We start from the raw sequence: 23,934 nt of genomic DNA, 5'->3' as shown, positions 1-23,934 counted from the left end.
CTATACATTACAAACGTTTTGATAAACTATAATAGGTATAGTTTATGTTCATTTACATTAGAAACAATTTGATAAACTATGACAAAGATAGTTTATGTTATACGAGCAAACTTCCTACAAAAGGTTTCATTTCTACACAAAAGAGTTTTCGGTTCACCTCACGTAAATCTGTTGATGAATAACTTTGTGAGACATTCGCTTCACATTATTTTTAAAGTAGCGCATCAAAAGTCCTGTAATTGTAACCAAAGTCTCTTAGAGGGAGAGTGTGATAGTTGTGTATAGATCTATATTGGGATTGACACCCCACACCTTGTTGTTAGCTGCAGTAGGACCTCGAGGTCTACGGGTGACAAATGTCATTAACGTCCGACGCCTGAAGATCGTCGTATACAAGGCCGACTGGGTCATAGCATGGTTATAATAACTCACTTACGGTATTCACAAAACATAAGATTTACATGGTGTTCTATCACTAAATCATATTTATGACAACCTAAACTTGTGCATGTCTTCATAAGTACAGAAAACATGGATACAGCTCTAGTCTTAGGATAGCTAAGACTACATCTTAACTAGAGTTGTAGGTTTCGGGTATAATTGATGAGTGTATAAGTTGGAGTTATATAAGAGTTCAGTCACAAATCGACTTAGCATTGGTGGGCCCTCCCTATTTCTTGTTCCTTGTTTGGTTGTGGGCCTAGGGCAGACCCATTATATTCGACAGTTTATTTAACTTAAATTTTATATAACTTATATACATTGGGTGATTATAGAAGGAATCTATGGATCTTCTAGAGTACATTATTTCCTAACATAGAAACTTTCATTTCACATCTCATAAATAAAAATATTGGATTTTCTGGAATCACACTCATTCTCTTTTACAAAGGAAAAACGATTTCTTTCTCAAATAAAAATCTTATGAACTCACCAACTTAATTGTTGACACTTTTCCAAAACTACTTGTATTCTCGGGAAATCAGTGATACAAGAAATCAACAGCATTTTGAGGATGGGACGTAAAATCGTCAAACAATTCATTTTGTCATCATAATGTAATTGATTTTGAACATGTAAACATATACTATGATGTAACCTTTTCAATTATATTTATGATGGTTGTATTTACTTTGAGCACTATTATACTCGTTGTTGTGATACTATACATGAAGTCCTCTACCCCCGGACGTTTCCGCCATCCTTGGTTTGGGGGTGTGACAGGTTTGTCATTTTGGGCTTTTTTATCAGGTTGTAAACAAATAGCCGGTCACCTTAGGGCTTTTATGTAAATATAAGGGCAACCTTGGTGGCTAAAATGCTACATTTGTGACAATATTGACGAGTAAGTTGTAGTTATATAGTAAACGTTTTGCACACACGACCTAAAAAATCAACAATGAAATAACATTTGGCTTAGAAATATACTTTTTGCGACAAATCAACAAAATCCTCTTAAATTATATATGATATAAATGACATCTTTATGATTACAGCAATGATTTTTATTACATAAAATAATAAAAAGTTCCAAAAATGATATATAAATAATCATTATTGTGTTTTTAATAAAAAATTATCTTTATTTTGAGTTTATAATAAATAAATATAAGTTTTTTTCAAATAAATTTAGTATATATAATAAAAAAATCTCTAGAAAAATCTTTAAACTTTAACCTACTAACGAAAAAGTCATCCACGATTTTTGTTTTTGTAATTTAACCTTTAAAATCGATACTCACTAGGTACATATATATATATATATATATATATATATATATATATATATATATATATATATATATATATTTTTGTAAGTGTTTATGTGTTTGAATGGTTAAATTAAAAAAAAAGTAAAAACATAAAAATTAAAAGAAATTTTATATAGATTTCCCAAACACGTAAACCGTAAAACACATAAGCTTTCCAGTTACTCTTTTAATTTCAAACCTAGTGGGTGTTTGGCTTAGCTTTTGTGTGGCAAAAGTCTTTTTTGTAAAAGGACTTTTTGGAAAAGGACTTTTTGAAAAAGTTATTTTTTAAAATGTGTTTGGATTAGCTTTTGAAGAGAAAAGTCAAAAGTTAAAGTGTTTGGTTTAACTTTTACATGTAAAATGACAAAAAATGACATGTTTCCATATTTACATTGATTTACTACTTTACATATATTATTTTATACTTAAATTTTTTTTAAACACATATTATAATTTTATAAACATTTTATTAGAAAATATACAATATAAATTTCTTTTAAAATATTTCTAATTTTATAGATTATACCATGACAATATTAAAATTACTACATTCATACAAATTGTAAATAATTCATAAGAGGACTTTTTGTATTAGACCATGACAATATTAGAATTACGTTCATACAAATATAAAATATAAATTACGTTCATACAAATTAAAATATTTCTAATTTTTTGGATTAGACCATGACAATATTAAAATTACGTTCATACAAATTGTAAATAATTTATAAAAAATATCATAGATAATATTACATTCATCTACGTAATGTGATTATATCTTGTGCAATAATATCCCGTATCGCTGCCATATATAAATCATCATCGCTCGTGCGACGTGTACTTGAACCTTCTTCGTAAACATCACTACCGGTATCACCTCGTACGTGATTGTAGGATTCTTGTTGTGCCCTATTAAACGCTTCATCAAACCTACCAACCTTTCTAATGTAGTTATGGATCGCCATCGATGCTATCATAATTTTCACTTGGTTCTTGTACTTGTAATTAACATGCATGTCTCTTAATAACGCCCACCTAGCTTTCCACACTCCAAAATTTCGTTCAATGATATTTCGCAATGATGAATGGAGATAGTTAAATTTCTCTTTCGGTCCACGAGTTTCACGAATAGCAGTCGTGTGTCCACGTTGAAAATCTGGTAAATGATAACGAATATTTGTGCCTTTGTATGGAGCAAGATACCCTCTCATATTTGGATATCCAGCATCAACAACTTAATATTTATCTGTAAATAAAACTAACATTTATTATTCGTTTCAAACAAGTAGTAAAAACATAAAACTTGTGTTCCAAAAAAAAATGCTAACCACCCGTTGGATAGGGAAAATTAAGATCAGGTCTATGTAAGGCTTTATTGAAAATTCTTGTATCGTGTGCAGTTCCCTCCCAACCGGCCCAAACAAATGTAAAACACATGTTAAAATCACAAACAACCATTATATTTTGTGTTGCATATCCCTTTCAACCAATGTACTTCACTTCATCTTTTTGTGGAACCGATGCCCTGAAGTGTGTCCCATCTATAGCACCAATGCAATCCTTCAAATTCAAAGATATATCATAAATAAATTATTTGTTAAAGTTTGACTACCAAGAAAATAAACATTGGATAATACCTTGAACATTGGATAATACCGAGGGTTATTTAATATATATTCGGGAACATCATCATTATAGTTTGCGTCTGGTTTGATGATGTCGACACTCAGTTTTAGCACGGCTTCCAAAACTGTATGGAAATTGTCACAACCAGGAAATTCGATGCCTTGTAAACATTTAACAATGATAACAAATGTGAACCAACAATGTGAAAGCATGTAGGATGCTTATTCAATAACAACAGAATTTCAATCAAACACTTCATACAACCACTGCAAATAGTCAACAAAGAATTGGAAACCCTAGAAAATCCCAGTTTAAGTCCATTCTCGACTAGGATTTCCTTATTGGGCCCAATGGGCCAATAAGCTTCCAACTTGACTATCTTGGGCTTAGAACTCTTAAATGGGGTCTAATTGGACCCACTTCCATTTATTTTAAAATTTTGGGCCATATTAGGCCTAGAATGAAATAAAATACCTAAATGGACCTTATTGGGCCATAACTAACCTAATTTAGCCCTAATAGGTCATAAAAATCATATTTATATTTATTTGGGCCAAAAATCACTTAACTTAACCATAAAATAGACTTAAGCATTCAAGGCCCAAATATTCTTTTCTTCCCTCTCCATTCTCGGCCCAAGTCCAACCCAAGAAGAGGAGTTGACTCTTGGATGCCATCTCACTTTTACCCATAGGACTTCCATGCTTATAACTCATATTCCCATGCAACCATCTCATCAATGTCTCTCTTCCTCTCTCTCTTTCTTGCTATCGGCCGAATGCAAACACAGACACACCCACACTTTACTCAAAAATCCTCTCAAGAAAACTCTCTCCACTCCTCTCCATACTTTCGAGATTCAAGGGCTTTTCAAGGAGGATTCTTCACAAAAATCATCATCTTAGAACCCTCTAAGTTCGAGATCCATCCAAGAAACTTGCTAGGGCCTAAAATAGCAACAAACTCTTCTCTTTTCTTCTTCAAATCGAAAACAACAAGCAAAGATGAGTTTCATACCCCTTTCTTTTTGGTTTTTATGAGTTTTATGGGGGAGAATACAAGAAAATGTGTAGATCTATGTGTATATGTATGCTATATGTGATTTGATACATGTATGTGTGTGATTTCATGTGTTTTGTGATGAATATGTTACCAAAAAGGGTGTAAACCTGAGATCTATGACATGAGTAAGGAAACAAACATAATATAAGCTATCTTACACTAAACAAGTCTAGAATAATAGCTTATAAGGTCATGATGAACATGTTTTAACATAAAACCCATTTTTGGGCTTAAATTGTCAAAAATATAAACTTGGGGTACAAATCAATAAGTCACGGTTTCTTGAAGGTTAAAAGGGTCAAAACAGTTTCTATAAATATTTTTCTAAACATTAGAAATTTCAAGGGACTTAAAATGTAAATTTTTGGCCTAATGGGCTATTTATGGGCTTCTCGGCCCAATAAGCCTCAAAATGCGAAAATGATAAGTTGAGGGGCTGGAAATGTAACTTCCTGTAAAACAGGGGGTGATTACCATAACAAAATGTTTATAAGGGTCAAAAATGCTTTTCACTAACAAAAAGGACCAAAAATGTAAACTTTTTAGATTTTGGGCCAAAACTGTAAAAGTTGTGAAAAATGGGTCCCTAACCGAGAATCACTACTCTGGAGGGGCTGAAGCTGTCAACAAAGTAAATTTTGGGTTAAAATTGTGTTTTCATCAAATAAATAATACAAAAGTGTCAAGAAAAGGATTTTAAGGACTAAAAATGAAATTCTTTTATATAAAAAGGACTAAAAGTGTTATTTTTATAAAAGAAGGATAGTGAAAAGGGTCAAATTCCACTTTTAAACAAATTAATTCATTAATACAAAATACAAGATCCACTACTACCGACGAAATGGAAAACAAATACACTCAACAACAAATATCGTTACAAAACGAATTGATTCGGTCTCGAATCAATAACAAAACAAAATCGTAAAACCAAAGCATTTCAATAAACACGCGATAACTATGATGAGCTAACTTACAAACTTTGGGCTTGGAAGTTTCAAATCATGCTTGTTGGGCCTTGCTAGCCCATTAACATGATCTTTGGGCCCAAAGGGAATATGCTTACGTGTTATTGGGCCTTCTATGACCCAATTCCATGTAAAAGGACTTTCAATAGCTCTAATGTGCTACTGGGCCCTAGTGGCCCATTAGTACTGCTAGTGAGGTCGAGAAGTCAAATGCGAGTTGGGCCAAGTGTCTTTCGCATTCCCGATAGCCTTGAATAACTAATGGAAATAAAGGGACTTCGTACTCTCCTATCTCCTCGGTTGTTGGGCATATGAGAAATCAAAGTAAACAGATTCAGGACGATAAACAAGAGTAATCATGGTGGGTGGATTAAGTGAATAGTAACGGCCGACGCCTTTAAGGATCGTTCATAATCTGTAGTTATAAACTAGTCATTTTCTTTAATGCGTGATTATAACAACTCACAAACCCTAATTAATCCAACGCCACCCGGGTAATCAAAATCATTCGACGTATCGGTATAACAATAGACAAGTCATTGTATTTTATGTATTGGGAAAACATTGGGTTTTTTCCTAGGAAGTTCAACATTTTCACTTGCGTGATTTATACAAAGGTTCAACAATTATACATGTTTTGAAAATCAACAAGCATATATTCCGGATCTTCACACTTTTTATAAACAATGATCTTTTCAGAAAATATCGGATTTTCTGGGTTTTACAAACTACACCAAATCATTTTACCACAACATTACTTATGAACTCACTAACATTTCATATGTTGACGTTTTTCAAAATAACTTGTATTCTCAGGTAACAGGTAAGCCGAAGAATAAGTACCAAGTAATGTCATGGTGTTTTGCTTAGATTATCTATCAGACAATCTATGTTATGAAATTGTAATGTCTAAAACAATGTATTGGATGTAAACAATATCAGTTGTAATATTTCAATGCATGGTGATTAATTATGTTATGATTCATGTATATTCATTGTGATGACATTCAATTTAAGTCACAAGAGCCCTCGGACGTTTCCGCCGTCTGGTTCAGGGGTGTGACAGGTTGGTATCAGAGCTCTGTTTATAGTGAACTAGCATATCTAACCACACATTGATATGCAACTATAAACCAAAAAGAGGGACTAACACAACTCTGAACAAAACAAGTAAAACATAATGATAAAACATTTTTGCTTGTGTGAATTAGGATAAAGAACATAACACCGAACCAAACAAGATAATGCTAGCATCTCGGTTAAGCCAGGACTGTTCATAGTCGTAATCAAGGAGTGGATGTAGCCTGATCAACTACATTTCCTCCAAGGTACAACTATCACACGTCCCAAGGAAATCGTGATGGCTAGGGAACCTAAAAGCATACCCCTTTATCACCAAGAAGAGAACATCCGCTCAATCTATACAATAATTGTAGAGTCATAGGAGTAATGATAGTTTATTCGTATACCTCCTCTCAGTCGCTATGGAAGGGGAGCAACAGGGCATTCAGTTTCATAAGGTCTTAGTGGCTCACGGGATGATTGAAGATGAGCCTGAAGAAGATCAAGGGGGAGCACACGACGTTGGGCCTGACGAGTACACAGACACTGACTACGAGTTCGATGAGGCCGAGGATGACATGGAAGAAGGACAAGACTTAGGTGAGGACTCCGCCACATCATCTGACAGCGAGGCGCAGCAAGACCATCCCACCCCACCAGTGAATCCTGCAAGGGATAATCGCTCCCCCGAAGCTGAGATTGCCGCCTTACGGCAACAACTATTCGCCATGGAAGCACGTGCAGTGCGAGCTGAGCATGAGAGGGACGAGGTCATTGGAGAAATGACTGAGATGGCTCAGTTGTTGGCTCAGCATTTCGGCATATGATCTCGCTACTGTTATAGGGCGCTCCATAGAGTGTTAAGAATAGACTTATCTTACTAGTAATATGATCTATGCTATGTATCCCGACTCTATGTTTAAGTGATTACACTACTCATAGAGCCGTTATGCTGCCGAACTTGTACCGCTTATGTATGCTCTTTCAAGCAAAATTTTCATGTATCAAAGTGCGGATAATAGTAATGAGAAATCTTATATGTTTACTGTGATGTTTTAATTTGCTATGTGTTACATATCTATGATTGTGTGCTAAATTGTGAAATTACTTAAGTTTGTGCCACACACCTAGTTTATAGGATCACAACCTCACAAAAATCACAGACACTCAACATCTTTCCGTTCCATGACAGAAAGATGCCTTAACGACCCACCCGCAGAAACCCTAGGCCAACCCCACCCGAAGTCAACTCAGCTACATTCCAAGCAGCCGTATCTGCTGCGGTCACCGCAGCGATGGCACAAATTCACCAAGGGAACAATGGAGGAGTCAACGGACAAGGGGCTAGAAGTTCGAACAATGGAATGATTCAAGGACCTACCAAGACATGCTCCTACAAAGACTTCACCAACGCCAAACCACAGACCTTTAACGGCACTGGAGGAATGATCACCCTGAAACAATGGATCGAGAAGGTGGAATCGGTGTTCGAGATATGTGATTGCCCAGAGGAGATAAAGGTGAAGTTTGCCGCATGCACTTTCGTTGAACAAGCGCTCACTTGGTGGAACGGACACGTGGAAGCCATGACACTCCCCGTAGCCAATTCCATGCCATGGACAGAGATGAAAGAAATGTTGATGGTCGAGTACTGCCCTCGTGGCGAAATTCAGAAAATGGAACAAGAGCTGTGGAATCTCACCGTCCGGAACGCTGATATAGATGCATACATATCAAGGTTTAGCGAACTGTCTCTGCTATGCCCTGGCATGATCACCTCAGAAGGAAAGAAGATCGAACGATTCATTTGGAGACTAACCTCCCCGATCCAAGGAAACGTGATAGCTGCAAATCTCGAAACTTTCGACAGTGCCAAGAGATTGGCCAAGAAGCTGTATGACCACAACAACAAGAAGGGTGAGAAGCCAGTGGAGGCTGAAGGTAAGAAGGAAAATGACAACAAAAAGGGGAAGAACAACAAGAGGAAGGGATGTCAAGGCTCCGAATCATCCAAGAAGCAACAAACAGTGGCAGTTAATGCTGCAACCACTCAAGTTCCACCCACACCACATGCTCCAGCCTCAGCTGCTCCAAGTGCTCTTAGGCCTTATTCCGGTAATCTTCCTAAGTGCAACAAGTGCGGTCTCCATCATAATGGAGAACGCAGAGAGATGCAGTGCACCAGTTGCAATCGGAAGGGTCACACGGTAAAGTATTGCAGAACCTACCCTCCTCAGAACCAACAACAGGGAAACAACAACAACAACAACAATAACCGAAACAACAACAACACCAATAATGGCGGCAACAATGCAGGACCTAGCCACACCTGCTATGGATGTGGAAGGACTGGGCATTTCCGTCGAAACTGCCCCAACAACAACAATCCCGGAAACGGAGGAACAGGAAGGGTGCTGACCATGGGTCAGGGAGAAGCGGTTCAGGATCCCGCTGTCGTTACCGGTACGTTCCTCCTAAACCATACTTATGCATGCATCCTATTTGATACCGGATCAGAACGAAGTTTTGTGAGCAATAAGTTTAAGCATTTGTTAAAACAACAACCCCAGAAGCTCAATGAAACATTTACGGTGGAAATGGCCAATGGGAAAACAGAATCTACTGGGGAGATCTATATCGTATGTACCCTAACCCTAAATCAACATGTCTTTCAAATAAACTTAATGCCTGTTTCCATTAGGAGTTTTGATGTGACTGTTGGCATGGACTGGTTCAACCCCAACCATGCTGAAATTATGTGTCGCGAGAAGGCCGTTCGCCTTCACCTTCCAAATCATGAAACCCTAGTTATTTACGGAGACAAACCCAACACGAACCTTTGTCTCATCTCATGCGTCCAGGCGCAGAAGCATCTGCGAAAGAACGATTTGACGTTCCTGGCGTACGTAGTGGATAAAACCAAGGAATAGGTTAACGTTGAAGACATTCCTGTAGCATGTGAATTCCCAGACATATTTCCTGAAGATCTTCCTGGAGTACCCCCAAAAAGACAAGTTGAATTTCAAATTGATCTTGTTCCAGGAGCTACTCCCATCGCTAAATCGCCTTACCGATTAGCTCCTGCTAAGATGCAGGAATTGTCCAGCCAACTCAGTGAACTCCTGAACAAGGGATTCATCCGACCCAGCTTCTCGCCATGGGGAGCTCCAGTCCTCTTTGTCAAGAAGAAGGACGGATCTTTTAGGATGTGCATTGATTACAAAGAACTGAATAAGCTCACTGTCAAAAATCGCTATCCACTCCCACGAATCGACGATCTATTTGACCAGCTCCAAGGAGCTAGTTACTTCTCTAAGATAGATCTGCGATCCGGGTACCATCAACTCAAGGTCCGGGAAGAGGATATTCCCAAAACCGCTTTCCGAACTTGTTACGAACATTATGAATTTGTTGTAATGCCCTTCGGTCTAACGAATGCCCCTGCCACATTCATGGACCTAATGAATCAAATCTGCCGACCATTCCTCGACAACTTTGTTATTGTTTTCATTGACGACATTCTAGTTTATTCTCGAAGCGAAAAAGAGCATGGCCAACATCTCCAACAAATCCTGGAAACCCTGCGAACTGAGAAGTTATACGCAAAACTCTCCAAGTGTGAGTTCTGGCTCCGTAGCATGAACTTTTTGGGTCATGTTGTTAGTCGGGAAGGGATACATGTGGATCCTTCTAAGGTGCAAGCCATCGAAGGATGGGCAGTCCCGACAACACCCACAGAAATTCACCAATTCTTAGGTCTAGCAGGTTACTACAGGAGGTTCATTCAAAACTTCTCTAAGATCGCCAAGCCACTTACCTCGCTTACACAAAAGAGTGTACCATTCAAATGGACAGACAGACAAGAAGCTGCATTCCGAACTCTGAAGCAAGCACTCTGTAGTGCCCCAATACTATCACTACTAGAGGGAACGGAAGATTTCGTAGTGTACTGTGACACGTCAAATCAGGGTTTAGGTTGCGTTCTCATGCAGCGTGGAAATGTGATAGCTTACACGTCCCGACAACTAAAGACATACGAAGTGAATTATACAACCCACGATCTGGAATTGGGAGCACTGGTCTCCGCCCTAAAGATTTGGAGGCACTACCTTTATGGTACAAAGTGCACCATCTTCACGGACCACAAGAGTCTCCAACACATCTTGAATAAAAAAGAGTTGAATATGAGGCAACGAAGATGGGTTGAACTATTAAACAATTATGAGTGTGAAATCAAGTGTCACCCAGGCAAGGCTAATGTGGTAGCTGATGCCTTGAGCCGGAAAGAGTACTCCAATCGTTGTGAAAAAACTCTCTCAATAACCATCCAATCTCACCTAACCACTCAGATCAGGGCAGCCCAGTCAGATGCCATGAAGGCGGAGAACAAAACAAGCGAAGCTTTACGTGGAATGGAGAAGAATTTTGAGATGAATGGGGGCAGAGTATATTATTTCATGAACCGTATTTGGGTCCCTAAACTTGGAGGATTTAGGGAGGTAGTCATGAATGAAGCTCACAAGACGCGATACTCCATCCATCCGGGTTCGGACAAAAGGTACTTGGATATTAAACAACATTATTGGTGGCCTAACATGAAGGCAGAGATTGCCACCTATGTTAGCAAATGCCTTACTTGCGCCAAAGTAAAGGTGGAATACCAGAAGCCCTCGGGGTTATTACAACAACCAGTAATTCCCGAGTGGAAATGGGAAAGGATTACTATGGATTTTGTGACCAAGCTGCCCAAGACGTCAGATGGATTGGACACTATATGGGTAATAGTTGACAGACTGACGAAATTCGCTCATTTCCTACCAATAAAAGAATCCTACAAGATGGAGAGATTGACAAGAATATACATTCGAGAAATCGTGAGACTTCACGGAGTGCCAGTGTCTATCATCTCAGACAGAGATAGTAGGTTCACTTCATGTTTTTGGCAATCACTTCAGAAAGCACTGGGAACCCATCTCGACATGAGCACTGTTTATCACCCACAAACGGATGGTCAAAGCGAACGAACCATTCAGATGCTTGAAGACACGCTTCGTGCATGTGTGAAAGACTTTGGGAAGTCCTGGGATACCCACTTACCCTTAGTTGAATTCGCATACAACAACAGTTACCATTCGAGCATCAAAGTTGCTCCTTTCAAGGCACTATATGGACGTAAGTGTAGATCACCGTTGTGTTGGGCTAAGGTAGGCGACACCCAGCTAGCGAGGGAACTAGCATCAGACAATACGTTAACGGGATCGGAGATCATACGTGAAACCACGGAAAAGATAGTTCAAATCAGAGCTCGACTACAAGCATCACGCGACCGACAAAAGAGCTACGCCGATAAACGGCGAAAGCCCTTAGAGTTTCAGGTCGGGGATCGAGTACTGTTAAAAGTTTCTCCTTGGAAAGGAGTTATTCGTTTTAGAAAACGGGGAAAATTGAATCCACGATACATTGGACCTTTCGAGATTCTTGCCCGAATTGGTCCAGTAGCGTACAGACTGCAGCTACCCGCTGAGCTCAGCAGCGTACACCCCGTGTTCCATGTTTCCAATATAAAGAAGCGCCTATCCGATGAAACTCTCGTCATTCCCATTGATGAAATTGAAATCAATGAGAATCTCCTGTTCGTCGAAGAACCAGTCGAAATCATGGACAGGGAGGTGAAGCGTACCAAGCAAAGTCACATTCCGATTGTGAAGGTACGGTGGAACTCGAAGCGTGGGCCCGAATTCACGTGGGAACGTGAAGATCAAATGAAGCAGAAGTACCCTCATCTATTCTAGCATTCTCAAATCTAGCTTTCAAAAGAATTTCGGGACGAAATTCCATCTAACGGGGGGATGATGTCACAACCAGTAAATTCGATGCCTTGTAAACATTTAACAATGATAACAAATGTGAACCAACAATGTGAAATCATGTAGGATGCTTATTCAATAACAACAAAATTTCAATCAAACACTTCATACAAGCACTGCAAATAGTCAACAAAGAATTGGAAACCCTAGAAAATCCCAGTTTAAGTCCATTCTCGACTAGGATTTCCTTATTGGGCCCAATGGGCAAATAAGCTTCCAACTTGACTATCTTGGCTTAGAACTCTTAAATGGGGTCTAATTGGACCCACTTCTATTTATTTTAAAATTTTGGGCCATATTAGGCCTAGAATGAAATAAAATACCTAAATGGACCTTATTGGGCCATAACTAACCTAATTTAGCCATAATAGGTCATAAAAATCATATTTATATTTATTTGGTCCAAAAATCACTCAACTTAACCATAAAATAGACTTAAGCATTCAAGGCCCAAATATTCTTTTCTTCCCTCTCCATTCTCAGCCCAAGTCCAACCCAAGAAGATGAGTTGACTCTTGGATGCCACCTCACTTTTACCCATAGGACTTCCATGCTTATAACTCATATTCCCATGCAACCATCTCATCAAAGTCTCTCTTCCTCTCTCTCTTTCTTGCTCTCGGCCGAATCCAAACACACACACCCACACTTTACTAAAAAATCCTCTCAAGAAAACTCTCTCCACTCCTATCCATACTTTCGAGATTCAAGGGCTTTGCAAGGAGGATTCTTCACAAAAATCATCATCTTAGAACCCTCTAAGTTCGAGATCCATCCAAGAAACTTGCTAGGGCCTAAAATAGCAACAAACTCTTTTCTTTTCTTCTTCAAATCGAAAAAAAACAAGCAAAGATGAGTTTCATACCCCTTTCTTTTCGGTTTTTATGAGTTTTATGGGGGAGAATACAAGAAAATGTGTAGATCTATGTGTATATGTATGCTATGTGTGATTTGATGCATGTATGTGTGTGATTTCATGTGTTTTGTGATGAATATGTTACCAAAAAGGGTGTAAACCTGAGATCTATGACATGAGAAAGGAAACAAACATAATCTAAGCTATCTTACACTAAACAAGTCTAGAATAATAGCTTATAAGGTCATGATGAACATGTTTTAACATAAAACCCATTTTTGGGCTTAAATTGTCAAAAATATAAACTTGGGGTACAAATCAATAAGTCATGGTTTCTTGAAGGTTAAAAGGGTCAAAACAGTTTCTATAAATATTTTTCTGAACATTATAAATTTCAAGGGACTTAAAATGTAAATTTTTGGCCTAATGGGCTATTTATAGGCTTCTCGGCCCAATAAGCCTCAAAAATGCGAAAATGATAAGTTGAGGGGCTGGAAATGTAATTTCCTGTAAAACAGGAGGTAATTACCATAACAAAATGTTTATAAGGGTCAAAAATGCTTTTCACTAACAAAAAGGACCAAAAATGTGAACTTTTTAGATTTTGGGCCAAAACTGTAAAAGTTGTGAAAAATGGGTCCCTAACCTAGAATCACTATTCTGGAGGGGCTGAAGCTGTCAACAAAGTAAATTTTGGGTTAAAGTCGTGTTTTCATAAAATAAATAATACAAAAGTGTCAAGAAAAGGGTTTTAAGGACTAAAAATGAAATTCTTTTATATAAAAAGGACTAAAAGTGTTATTTTTATAAAAGAAGGGTAGTGAAAAGGATCAAATTCCACTTTCAAACAAATTAATTCATTAATACAAAATACAAGATCCACTACTACCGACGAAATGGAAAACAAATACACTCTCAACAACAAATATCGTTACAAAACGAATTGATTCGGTCTCGAATCAATAACAAAACAAAATCGTCAAACCAAAACATTTCAATAAACACGCGATAACTATGATGAGCTAACTTACAAACTTTGGGCTTGGAAGTTTCAAATCATGCTTGTTGGGCCTTGCTAGCCCATTAACATGATCTTTGGGCCCAAAGGGAATATGCTTACGTGTTATTGGGCCTTCTATGACCCAATTCCATGTAAAAGGACTTTCAATAGCTCTAATGTGCTACTGGGCCCTAGTGGCCCATTAGTACTGCTAGTGAGGTCGAGAAGTCAAATGCGAGTTGGGCCAAGTGTCTTTCGCATTCCCGATAGCCTTGAATAACTAATGGAAATAAAGGGACTTCGTACTCTCCTATCTCCTCGGTTGTTGGGCATATGAGAAATCAAAGTAAACAGATTCAGGACGATAAACAAGAGTAATCATGGTGGGTGGATTAAGTGAATAGTAACGGCCGACGCCTTTAAGGATCGTTCATAATCTGTAGTTATAAACTAGTCATTTTCTTTAATGCGTGATTATAACAACTCACAAACCCTAATTAATCCAACGCCACCCGGGTAATCAAAATCATTCGACGTATCGGTATAACAATAGACAAGTCATTGTATTTTATGTATTGGGAAAACATTGGGTTTTTTCCTAGGAAGTTCAACATTTTCACTTGCGTGATTTATACAAAGGTTCAACAATTATACATGTTTTGAAAATCAACAAGCATATATTCCGGATCTTCACACTTTTTATAAACAATGATCTTTTCAGAAAATATCGGATTTTCTGGGTTTTACAAACTACACCAAATCATTTTACCACAACATTACTTATGAACTCACTAACATTTCATATGTTGACGTTTTTCAAAATAACTTGTATTCTCAGGTAACAGGTAAGCCGAAGAATAAGTACCAAGTAATGTCATGGTGTTTTGCTTAGATTATCTATCAGACAATCTATGTTATGAAATTGTAATGTCTAAAACAATGTATTGGATGTAAACAATATCAGTTGTAATATTTCAATGCATGGTGATTAATTATGTTATGATTCATGTATATTCATTGTGATGACATTCAATTTAAGTCACAAGAGCCCTCGGACGTTTCCGCCGTCTGGTTCGGGGGTGTGACAGAAATGCCTTTGAATCGTTTCCCCCGAATGATTAAAAAACTCTTGCACAAATCTATTGCTACACCCATGCGCCAAAGTCATCAAGAATATTCCTACAGACTCCTCTATAGATACTTTTCGTGTTTGTTGTAGCCCGTAATTTGTAGCAAGATCTAAGCATAACTGTCTAAAAACCGGTAAGTTGAGTATAAACATCTCATAACAACGTCTAGGATGGCCATTTAGTACTTCTGTAATAAACATGTGCCCCGTGCGATCTGAAGTGTGACATGACGTACGTAAGTTACGCGCGAGTATTATCCCTTTCAAAGCCAATCCACATAACATTTCAAATTCTCTACCCTCTTCCATTACACATTCTTCATTATCATTGGATGAATTAGAATCATCACTATCCATCCTACATAATACAAATAAAATGATGTCAACCATTAACACATAACATAAAGACAAACAATAACACATAATATAAAATGTCAAATACATAATGTCAAAGGACAACACATAATGTCAAAACATAAAACTTAATGTCAAAGCATATCACATATTGTCAAAGGATAAAACATAAATGTCAAAGCATAACACATATGGCTAAATCATTATTTCATAAGTAACTTAAGAAACTCCATCTTGGCTTCGTCGGTCGTTGGAAACATAAAAGCTTCACAATTTTGCTTTTTGGTGAAGACAAACAATGCTTGTGAAAAATTGTTGGACCCTTCACGAAAATCGGGGAACTTGATGACGATGGCCATGCAATCTGCTATTGTTGGGGACAGATTATTTTGTGGATAAGTTTGTGTGCTTTTTGATGATATGGCATCCAATAAAGCATCGACTTTTTCTTCATAAATTGAATTTTTACTCTTGGTTGGACGGTTGTTGGAAACAGACTTAGACCTCTTCCTTTTACTTGAACTACTTTCATGTAGACTAGTAAAAAGAGGCTCATCATCATCTAAATTGATTTCATCACTATCTCCTTTGCCCTCCATATTCTCTTCGTTTGGATTGCTATTGTTTTGAAATTGTAATGGAGTCATAGTCCGATCTCCAACGGCAACAGAATCCCGAAACAAAATAACATATTTCTCATCAAATATGCTCAAATCTGTGTTCCTAAATTTGGCATAATCTTTATTCTCCTGCAAGACAAAAAGATATTGTAAATCAAATATGTTCAATCTATATGCAATCATAACTTAAAATAATTAAAAAGAATAGTAATCATATCTTTATTTTCTCCTCCCACCACTCGGGGGACGCATCTACTAGGCTTCTCGTCCCACCGAGTCCGGTTTCAAGCCTCATTAAGCGGTCATAAAGCTTCCACTCCTTTTTCATGTTCTCCCATTTGTTTGTTAGTTGTTTTTTTTTTCAAGGCTATAACCTGTTTTCTCCTTAATGCATTTTTGTATATTTTCCCACCCAATTTTATCAAAGGAGGAAGTGGGTTTACGACATTTTTTTTTTCAATCAAGCACGAATCAACAAACACCATGAAGCTACGATTATCCCACCCAAATTTTGGTTTTTTCATTTTTAAAGATGTTTCACAATCAACAATTGTAGTGTTGTTTTCATCCATTATTTGTGAATTACATACAGTATCAACATTTAAGCAACAAACTAATTTCATTAACCTTTCTAAATGATTTCATTAATTTATCAAAATTCTAATCAAAACAGAAAAAATAAATTATCACATCATATCAATTTCACAAATCAATCATCTGTTAACACAAATATCATCATTGAACAAAAAATTTCATCGACTTCATATTTCATCAATTTCACTAATATTTCATATTTCATCAATTTCACAGTTTAACAAATCAGTTATCTGTTAATTCATTTTTCATCAAGTTTACAAAATTTTTGGACTATTTCACAGCATATTTCAGAAATCGGGAGGAACAAATTACTATTTCACAACACATCAATTACACATTTCACAGCACATCAATTACAAATTTCACAGCATCAATTTCAGAGGCTAGAGAGAAGAACAGTTCAAGGAAAATTCGAAATCGGGAGGAGCACATTTCACAGCACATCAATTTCACAACATATCAATTACACATCATATCAATTTCACAAATCGGGAGGAACACTTTTCTTTGCTACTAAAAATCGGAAATAGACAAGAAGAGATTGTAGCATTTGAGATCGGAAGTCGACTGGGAAAGAAAACAAACCTGATCGTCGGTGTCGCCGATGTTGCAGGTTGCCGGTGTCGCCGGTGGATGTTGCAGGTCGAGATGCGAGAGAGATCTGTAGGTGAGCAGAGAGAACGAGGAGGAGGAGAAGTAATGAGATTCGTATCTGTGAAATGTGAATGAAGTTAATTAGGATAGATAAGGGGTATATTGGTAATTTTTAATTTTTAGCTTGTGAAAAGTTGGAAAAAATCAGGTAAATGTGACTTTTCAAAAAACTTTAAATTATTCTATGGAAAAAATCATTTTCATCTTACCAAACATTTTTTGGATTTTTTTCTAAAGATAAAATCAAAAGTAATTTTAAAAACGAAGCCAAACGCCCGTAATTACCTAAACCGTAAAACACACATGTGTGCAAGGTCAAGTATTCTCATGTTTGCCCGAACAAATTGATTGCCATAGAAATTAGAAACTTTGGCAGCAGGCTCGCCTCGTCGCCCTTTCTACCCAAATTAAAAAGACAAGTTCTCTACATACAGACACGATCTTTGCATAATAATGGCTAAAAAGAAGAGAGACGAAGTGGAGGCCGAACCCCAAGTACTCAACCACGGCAATGGCGGCTCTCATGAAACAAAAAAGAAGAAAAAGAACAAGACAAGAGACAAAGAGCAGAAGAAAGTGTTTGTAGATGACGATGATATCAGTAGGCCTACTGTCAGCATCGCCTTACCTGGCTCTATCATCGATAACACTCAATCATTCGAGCTCGCTACTCGGGTAATAAAGGATTTTTGTTGTAGCCCTTGAAACTGGTTTAATTTAAAATTACAAAGGAATAAGAGTTGTGCACATCAACTGCTTGATAATTTGTCACAGTGAAAGAAACTAAAACTCTTCACTGTCTATTTTGTGGGTGGTAGTTTTTCAGTTTGATGGGCTCTCAGTGATATTTTGGTATGATTCCTGCACTAAATTTTTTGGGTGCCATTTTTCTCTTTGTTTGCAGCTTGCTGGCCAAATTGCCCGTGCCGCCACTATTTTCAGAATTGATGAGGTTTAATTCTTAGTTACCTTTTTCTTTTGAGTACTTGATTATGATTGTAGAATAAGTAGTGTGAGTCAATAGGATGTTTCCACCACTAGATTCTTGGTTGACATTCTACTATTTATATTACAACAAGAACAAGCCTTCCATCATTAACTAGAAGGGATAGAGTGAGTAGTTTCATGATCAACATTCAACAACAAAAGGCAGGAATACTGTGTTCTAGTTCTGTTATTTTCTTTCAAAAAACTATAAAAACAGATGAGGCCTATGAACTCTGTGAAGTCTACTATTACCTTCCTTCCTCCGCCCCCCTCCCCCCCTTTTTTTTATATATATTGAAAGTTGTGAATGATTTACTGGTGTGTATTTGGGCTTGTATTTATAGGTGGTTGTATTTGATAACCAAAGGGAATCATCCAATTTGACAGCTGAGGATTCTTGTGATGAAAATGAGAGTGGTACTGCTTTCCTAATAAGGATCTTGAAGTATCTGGAGACACCGCAATATCTGAGAAAGGCTCTTTTCCCCAAGCATAACAGCTTAAGATTTGTGGTACATTTTCAAATTGCATGCAATATTGTGTACAGCAGCAGCAGTTATTTATTTATTTGACCTTTTGTAGGGTCTGCTGCCACCGCTTGATGCCCCACATCATCTTCGAAAGCATGAATGGGCTCCATACAGAGAAGGTTGTTTTCTCCCTCTTACATATAAACATAAACATATCATTTTAAATGCATTATTTATGTTCATGAATGTCAAAACGCTTGTAGAATTTACAACACAGAAAATAAAGAGCAAAGCCACAAAGTAATTGTTGAGGGAGGGTGAATACAAAGAGAAAAAGTTTACAATGAAGTACAAGGCTTGTTTGCGGAATGAACACTAAGACAAGACCCCCACCCCCCTTTAACACTCAAAATAGGAGTCAAACTCATACTCATGCCATTTTCTATTTTATTTTTATTTTTTGTTGAAAAAACTGAAATGATGTGCATTCTGACTTGTGCTCTTGTTAAAAGGCTTGACAGCAGTGATCCTGTTTTCACTCACACATACACATGGGATTCTTCATGGTCATTGTAATTACTAAATCTTGTCACCGAGTATTCAGGAAAATAATAATAATAATAATAATCGCAAACCCCCCTAGTTAGTTAGCAGAAAGACAGTCAAAGAAAAGAAGCTGTTCTTTCTAACGAATAACAAAAAAAATTGTTATCCTGATTTAATCATTCATTGTCATTGTAATTACTAAATCTTAACTCATCACTTGATAGGTGTCACACTCGCGCTACAACCTCCAACTTCTGCCACCACTCTTGTGGATGTGGGGCTTAGTAAGGTATCAATATCTATCTGCATGTTATACTACTTGTGTTACATGCATCTGATGTCAATGATAGATAATTAAATTGATCATATTATTATTATCAGTGTATTTTAGTTGTAAACATAATAACCTACCTACTGATGCAGTGTAGAGTTTACCTATGCCTAATAATAGTCAAGCCATTTAGAGGCTGATTTAGACTACTAGAGACCCTAATTAACCTTGTGCATATAAATAAATATTTGGTTAAATAATGAAAGGAGTAGACGCCTTGGGCCCAGTTTTCTTATCCCTCCAATCCATCTCTAAAGCTAGCTTGAAATTTCATTATATATATATATATATATATATATATTAAAGTGTGAATTGGAGTAACTTTTACAAATTGTGATGCGACACCATCTTTAATGTAGTTTTCTCAAGTGACATATTTTCTGTTTCGTGGGACAATTAAAAGGGTCTAAGCATGAAATGTGAAGAGATGCAGTTCTGCGTAAGAATATAAAGTTAGATAGATATTACTTGATAAATTAAGAGAAAATAGGACTAAAAGTCAAATTATCATGTTGTACTTATTTGTAATTGAATAGACATTAGACAAGTTGCAAGATCCTTAACATGAAAAGACCTTTAGGTTTTGATTTTTGAATGAAGGCCTTTAAGTGTTTTCAATCATTATCATTATGTATTATTATATTTAATATTTGATTTGATTCCCTGCAGAATGTGGTGATTGATGAAGCAGTTGAGCCTGGAAAAAGAGTTACTGTAGCCATGGGAACCAATCGACAACTGGATGGTATAAATATTAATAAATCCAGTCCTTTCATGCAATGTGTAATTGTGTATACGTTAGGGTTAGGATGAAACTTGAAAGACTAGTGAGTTGCATATATATATATATATATATATATATAATTTAAAGTTTAAACACATCATAGTATAATAATATTAGGATATTTTCACTAAAAAACCTGTCCTACACTAATTCCAAAAACACGTGAGTTTGAAACCATGTACAATCTAAAAAAGAATCCAAATATAATATCTGGTTTTGTAGATGAGGCACACGAGGTTGTGTCATGGTGGAAGCCTAGGGAAGAAGCAGGAACGTATTGGGGCTATAAAGTCAGATATGCTCCCAACATCAGTTCAGTACTTAAACAATGCCCGTATAAGGTAGGTATAGATATTTTGTTCTATCATTCATGACACTGTATTATTATTATTATTATTATTATTATTATTATTCAAAGTAGAATAGAAAAAGTTGAGTAATGTATTTGGTTTTTGTTTCATCTAACGAAAATTATATTTTGCAGGGTGGGTATGATTATCTTATTGGCACCTCAGAGCATGGTCATATTGTGAAGTCGTCAGAGCTTGAGCTACCATCTTTTAGGTATTGTCTGTTGTACAACTCTGCTGCTCTTTCATTTTTTTTTTTTTTTTTTTTCTAAACCTACCAATTACCATACACCATGATTAGTTAGACAAGATGATTATTCCCTTAAAACTCTTAGTTGCAGACAGTGGTTAATGTTATGTGGAAATAAAACTGATCTATTAATATTTTGATCTGCACTGCACTGCAGGCATCTACTGATTGCTTTTGGTGGACTTGCTGGATTGGAAGAGTGCATTGAAGAAGACAAAAACCTCAAGGTTTCAAGATTCCTTCTAACATTTCTACTATTTTTATTCCATTATAGCATCAACATCCTACTTTGAGAAATATTCCATACACAACTATATGAAACAAATTTCATTTTTCTATAATTGGAATTATTTCAGGGAAAAGATCCACGGGAGGTATTTAGTACGTATCTCAACATATGTCCACATCAAGGAAGTAGAACAATACGAACAGAGGTATGTATGGTCTTTCTTGCTAAATAAATTAAGACAATTTCTTAATTCTTTCTCAAACGTTATTTTTTGAGAATTTATTCATTGATTGTGTTGATGCCAACAGGAAGCGCTCTTCATTTCTCTTCAATATTTCCAAGAACCAATTGATCGTGTATTAAACAGTTCTAAATAACATGGTTATGGATTCACCCGTTTCGGTTGTTCATCTTGGACTATTTGCCATGTTTTCTAATCATTTTCTTTTCGAGGTTTAGTTGTCAAACTTTTTTTCTTAATGGTTTAACTAATATTCACAGATGTTTGAGGCAATATATTTGATTTTTTAGCTTGTGATTTTATTTTCTTTAAAACCTATTTTATGTTTGGATGCTGATTTGGTATTTGTATTGCAAGCTCACATAAGCAAGAAAAAAAAAACTTAAATTAGTAACTGGCTACCATTCTCCAAGATAAAAGTTGCTATAATTGGTAAAAATGATAGTTATATTCTTATTATGGATCAAATTTAGAGGATATTGTCTATTAGTAAAAAAAATAGAAATTATGTAGCTGTTTTTTGCAAATTGCATTTTTTTAAGTAACTATATATCTTTTCTGGTAGGATAATTGTGAATAATAATTAGTGAAAAGAGCATCTATACACTATAATTCGTTGCAAGGAGCTGTTTTTAGGCCACTTTACATGCATAATTTAACATGATTTGCGAATAACAACTTTGGGAGGTCTTTGTTTTCCGATGTGGGATTCGATTAGGTGATACTCTTTTGTTGACTATTGCTATGGGTTGTATTTAGCCGTTTAATGGTAGTAATTGATCTTGTATTTGTCAATGTAACAACCGTTTTTTTTGCATGCATAAATGAGGCATCTTGATCAATTTGTTTAGCAAATAATGCTTACTGCGATTATCGTAAGATTTTATAATATCTTATTGATTTTGTTCATGTTTATAGTATATTGGTTGTTGATTTGTGTATTTTGGTTTAGATGAAACATCATAATCATCATTGTTCTTTGTTGTGCAAGCAATATGCGTACGTGAACGTGTTGGAATTGAACAATGTTGATATGGTTATAATTGAGCATAAGGTAGCTATGTGAAATAAATATGTTTTCTCACTTGACTTTGTATTTGTTTTGGTCAAAAAACAATCAAACGAATGTCAACCAAGTTGTATGAAAGGCTGTTGTGTTGTAGCTATTACAAGAATCAAATTGAAGTTAAAAAGACAAAAGTGGTTTACAAGGAAAGCCTTTGATCCTTGTTAGGATCTTCGACATAAAACCTTGGGAAGTGATAATCATCACCTGCCTTGTTTGATTTTATTGACTGAAGAATGAATTACAGAGATAAAATTGATAATACGATTAGAAATGATAAAGTGAGATCAAATGGGTAAGGTGTCAGATAATTGTGTCCGTTGTGTGTGTTTTACAGATGTATATATAATCTAGGTTAAGTAACTAAAAATCTGATATTTTCGGGATCCTGCTGAACTAGTATTTGCAACGTGCTTTGACTTGACATTCCCGGGTTTTAAGCCTGGTTGAAGTGATTCTTCGTTGTGAATGAGTCTTATGTTGACCATTTCTGCACATGTGAGAAATAAACAAGAAATATAATCATTAAACTTGTAAGGAAATAATAATGACAATGTTCAGGATCCTGATGTATGTTCGGTGATCCTGAGACTCTTTTAAGATCCGGGATCCTGAAAAGGTTTAAGGATCCTTGGATACCTTTGAGATCCGGGATCCTGGATAGGATTGATGATATTGGCCTTAACAATTGCCCCCAAATTATACCTGCAAAATATTTGAATTAATTTTAAGTATTTGAAGTGTATAATTTAATTAATTGGAAATAAAGGATTTAAAATTCAAACTCTAATGGTTAAAACTGTATTCGTTCAAAAGATATGATTATGTTGTCAAATCTCTTCTATATCCTCTGCGATCCACATAAATAGGGGTTAATGGTTATTGATCTTCTATTACTTCTTTTAGCTCTCTTTCAAGCGTTATCGGTTATCTTGAAGGTAAATTTCTTGTTCTTTTCTTCTCATTTTTCTTGTTTGATGAACATGGGTAAAAAGGCACTCCATTTTTGCTCGGGCATCCTTACTTTTTTCTCGACGAGGACTTCCTCGATCAGAAGATCCTATCTTACGAGGGGATTTGCTCTTTTGATGATAACGACACAGAGTCCTTGAAATCGATCGGAGTTTTTCC

The 23,934-nt window shown here is 36.3% G+C and overlaps 1 protein-coding gene across 2 annotated transcripts; it reads left to right on the top strand.

Moving 5' to 3' along the window:
- Window positions 1-17,881: 17,881 nt before the first annotated feature.
- Window positions 17,882-22,037, top strand: LOC145075128 (methyltransferase C9orf114 protein). Of its 2 annotated transcripts, XM_079021426.1 has the most exons (12): window positions 17,882-18,224; window positions 18,454-18,501; window positions 18,881-19,048; window positions 19,119-19,185; window positions 19,519-19,578; window positions 19,777-19,841; window positions 20,553-20,628; window positions 20,890-21,008; window positions 21,152-21,231; window positions 21,425-21,494; window positions 21,624-21,701; window positions 21,805-22,037. In XM_079021426.1, the coding sequence occupies exons 1-12, from the start codon at window positions 18,003-18,005 to the stop codon at window positions 21,871-21,873; spliced, it is 1,122 nt and encodes a 373-aa protein (XP_078877552.1). In that variant the 5' UTR covers window positions 17,882-18,002; the 3' UTR covers window positions 21,874-22,037. The 2 variants fall into 2 exon arrangements, with proteins under 2 accessions (XP_078877552.1, XP_078877553.1); XM_079021427.1 differs by lacking the exon at window positions 19,519-19,578 and having other exon boundaries at window positions 17,884-18,224.
- Window positions 22,038-23,934: the final 1,897 nt, after the last annotated feature.

Source organism: Lactuca serriola, chromosome 9 (genome assembly GCF_051521515.1).
Source record: "Lactuca serriola cultivar US96UC23 chromosome 9, Lser_US96UC23_V15, whole genome shotgun sequence".
NCBI lineage: Eukaryota > Viridiplantae > Streptophyta > Magnoliopsida > Asterales > Asteraceae > Lactuca > Lactuca serriola.
Note: the sequence above shows the minus strand (reverse complement) of the source record. Positions and strands in the feature narration are given on the sequence as shown.

What these genes read in the sequence shown, in the direction of transcription:
- LOC145075128 (XM_079021426.1), top strand. Translation starts at nt 18,003, where the DNA reads ATGGCTAAAAAGAAGAGAGACGAAGTGGAGGCCGAACCCCAAGTACTC. An exon ending in CATTCGAGCTCGCTACTCGG is followed by an intron (nt 18,225 to 18,453) that starts GTAATAAAGGAT and finishes CTTTGTTTGCAG; the next exon opens with CTTGCTGGCCAAATTGCCCG. An exon ending in TGGATGTGGGGCTTAGTAAG is followed by an intron (nt 19,842 to 20,552) that starts GTATCAATATCT and finishes GATTCCCTGCAG; the next exon opens with AATGTGGTGATTGATGAAGC.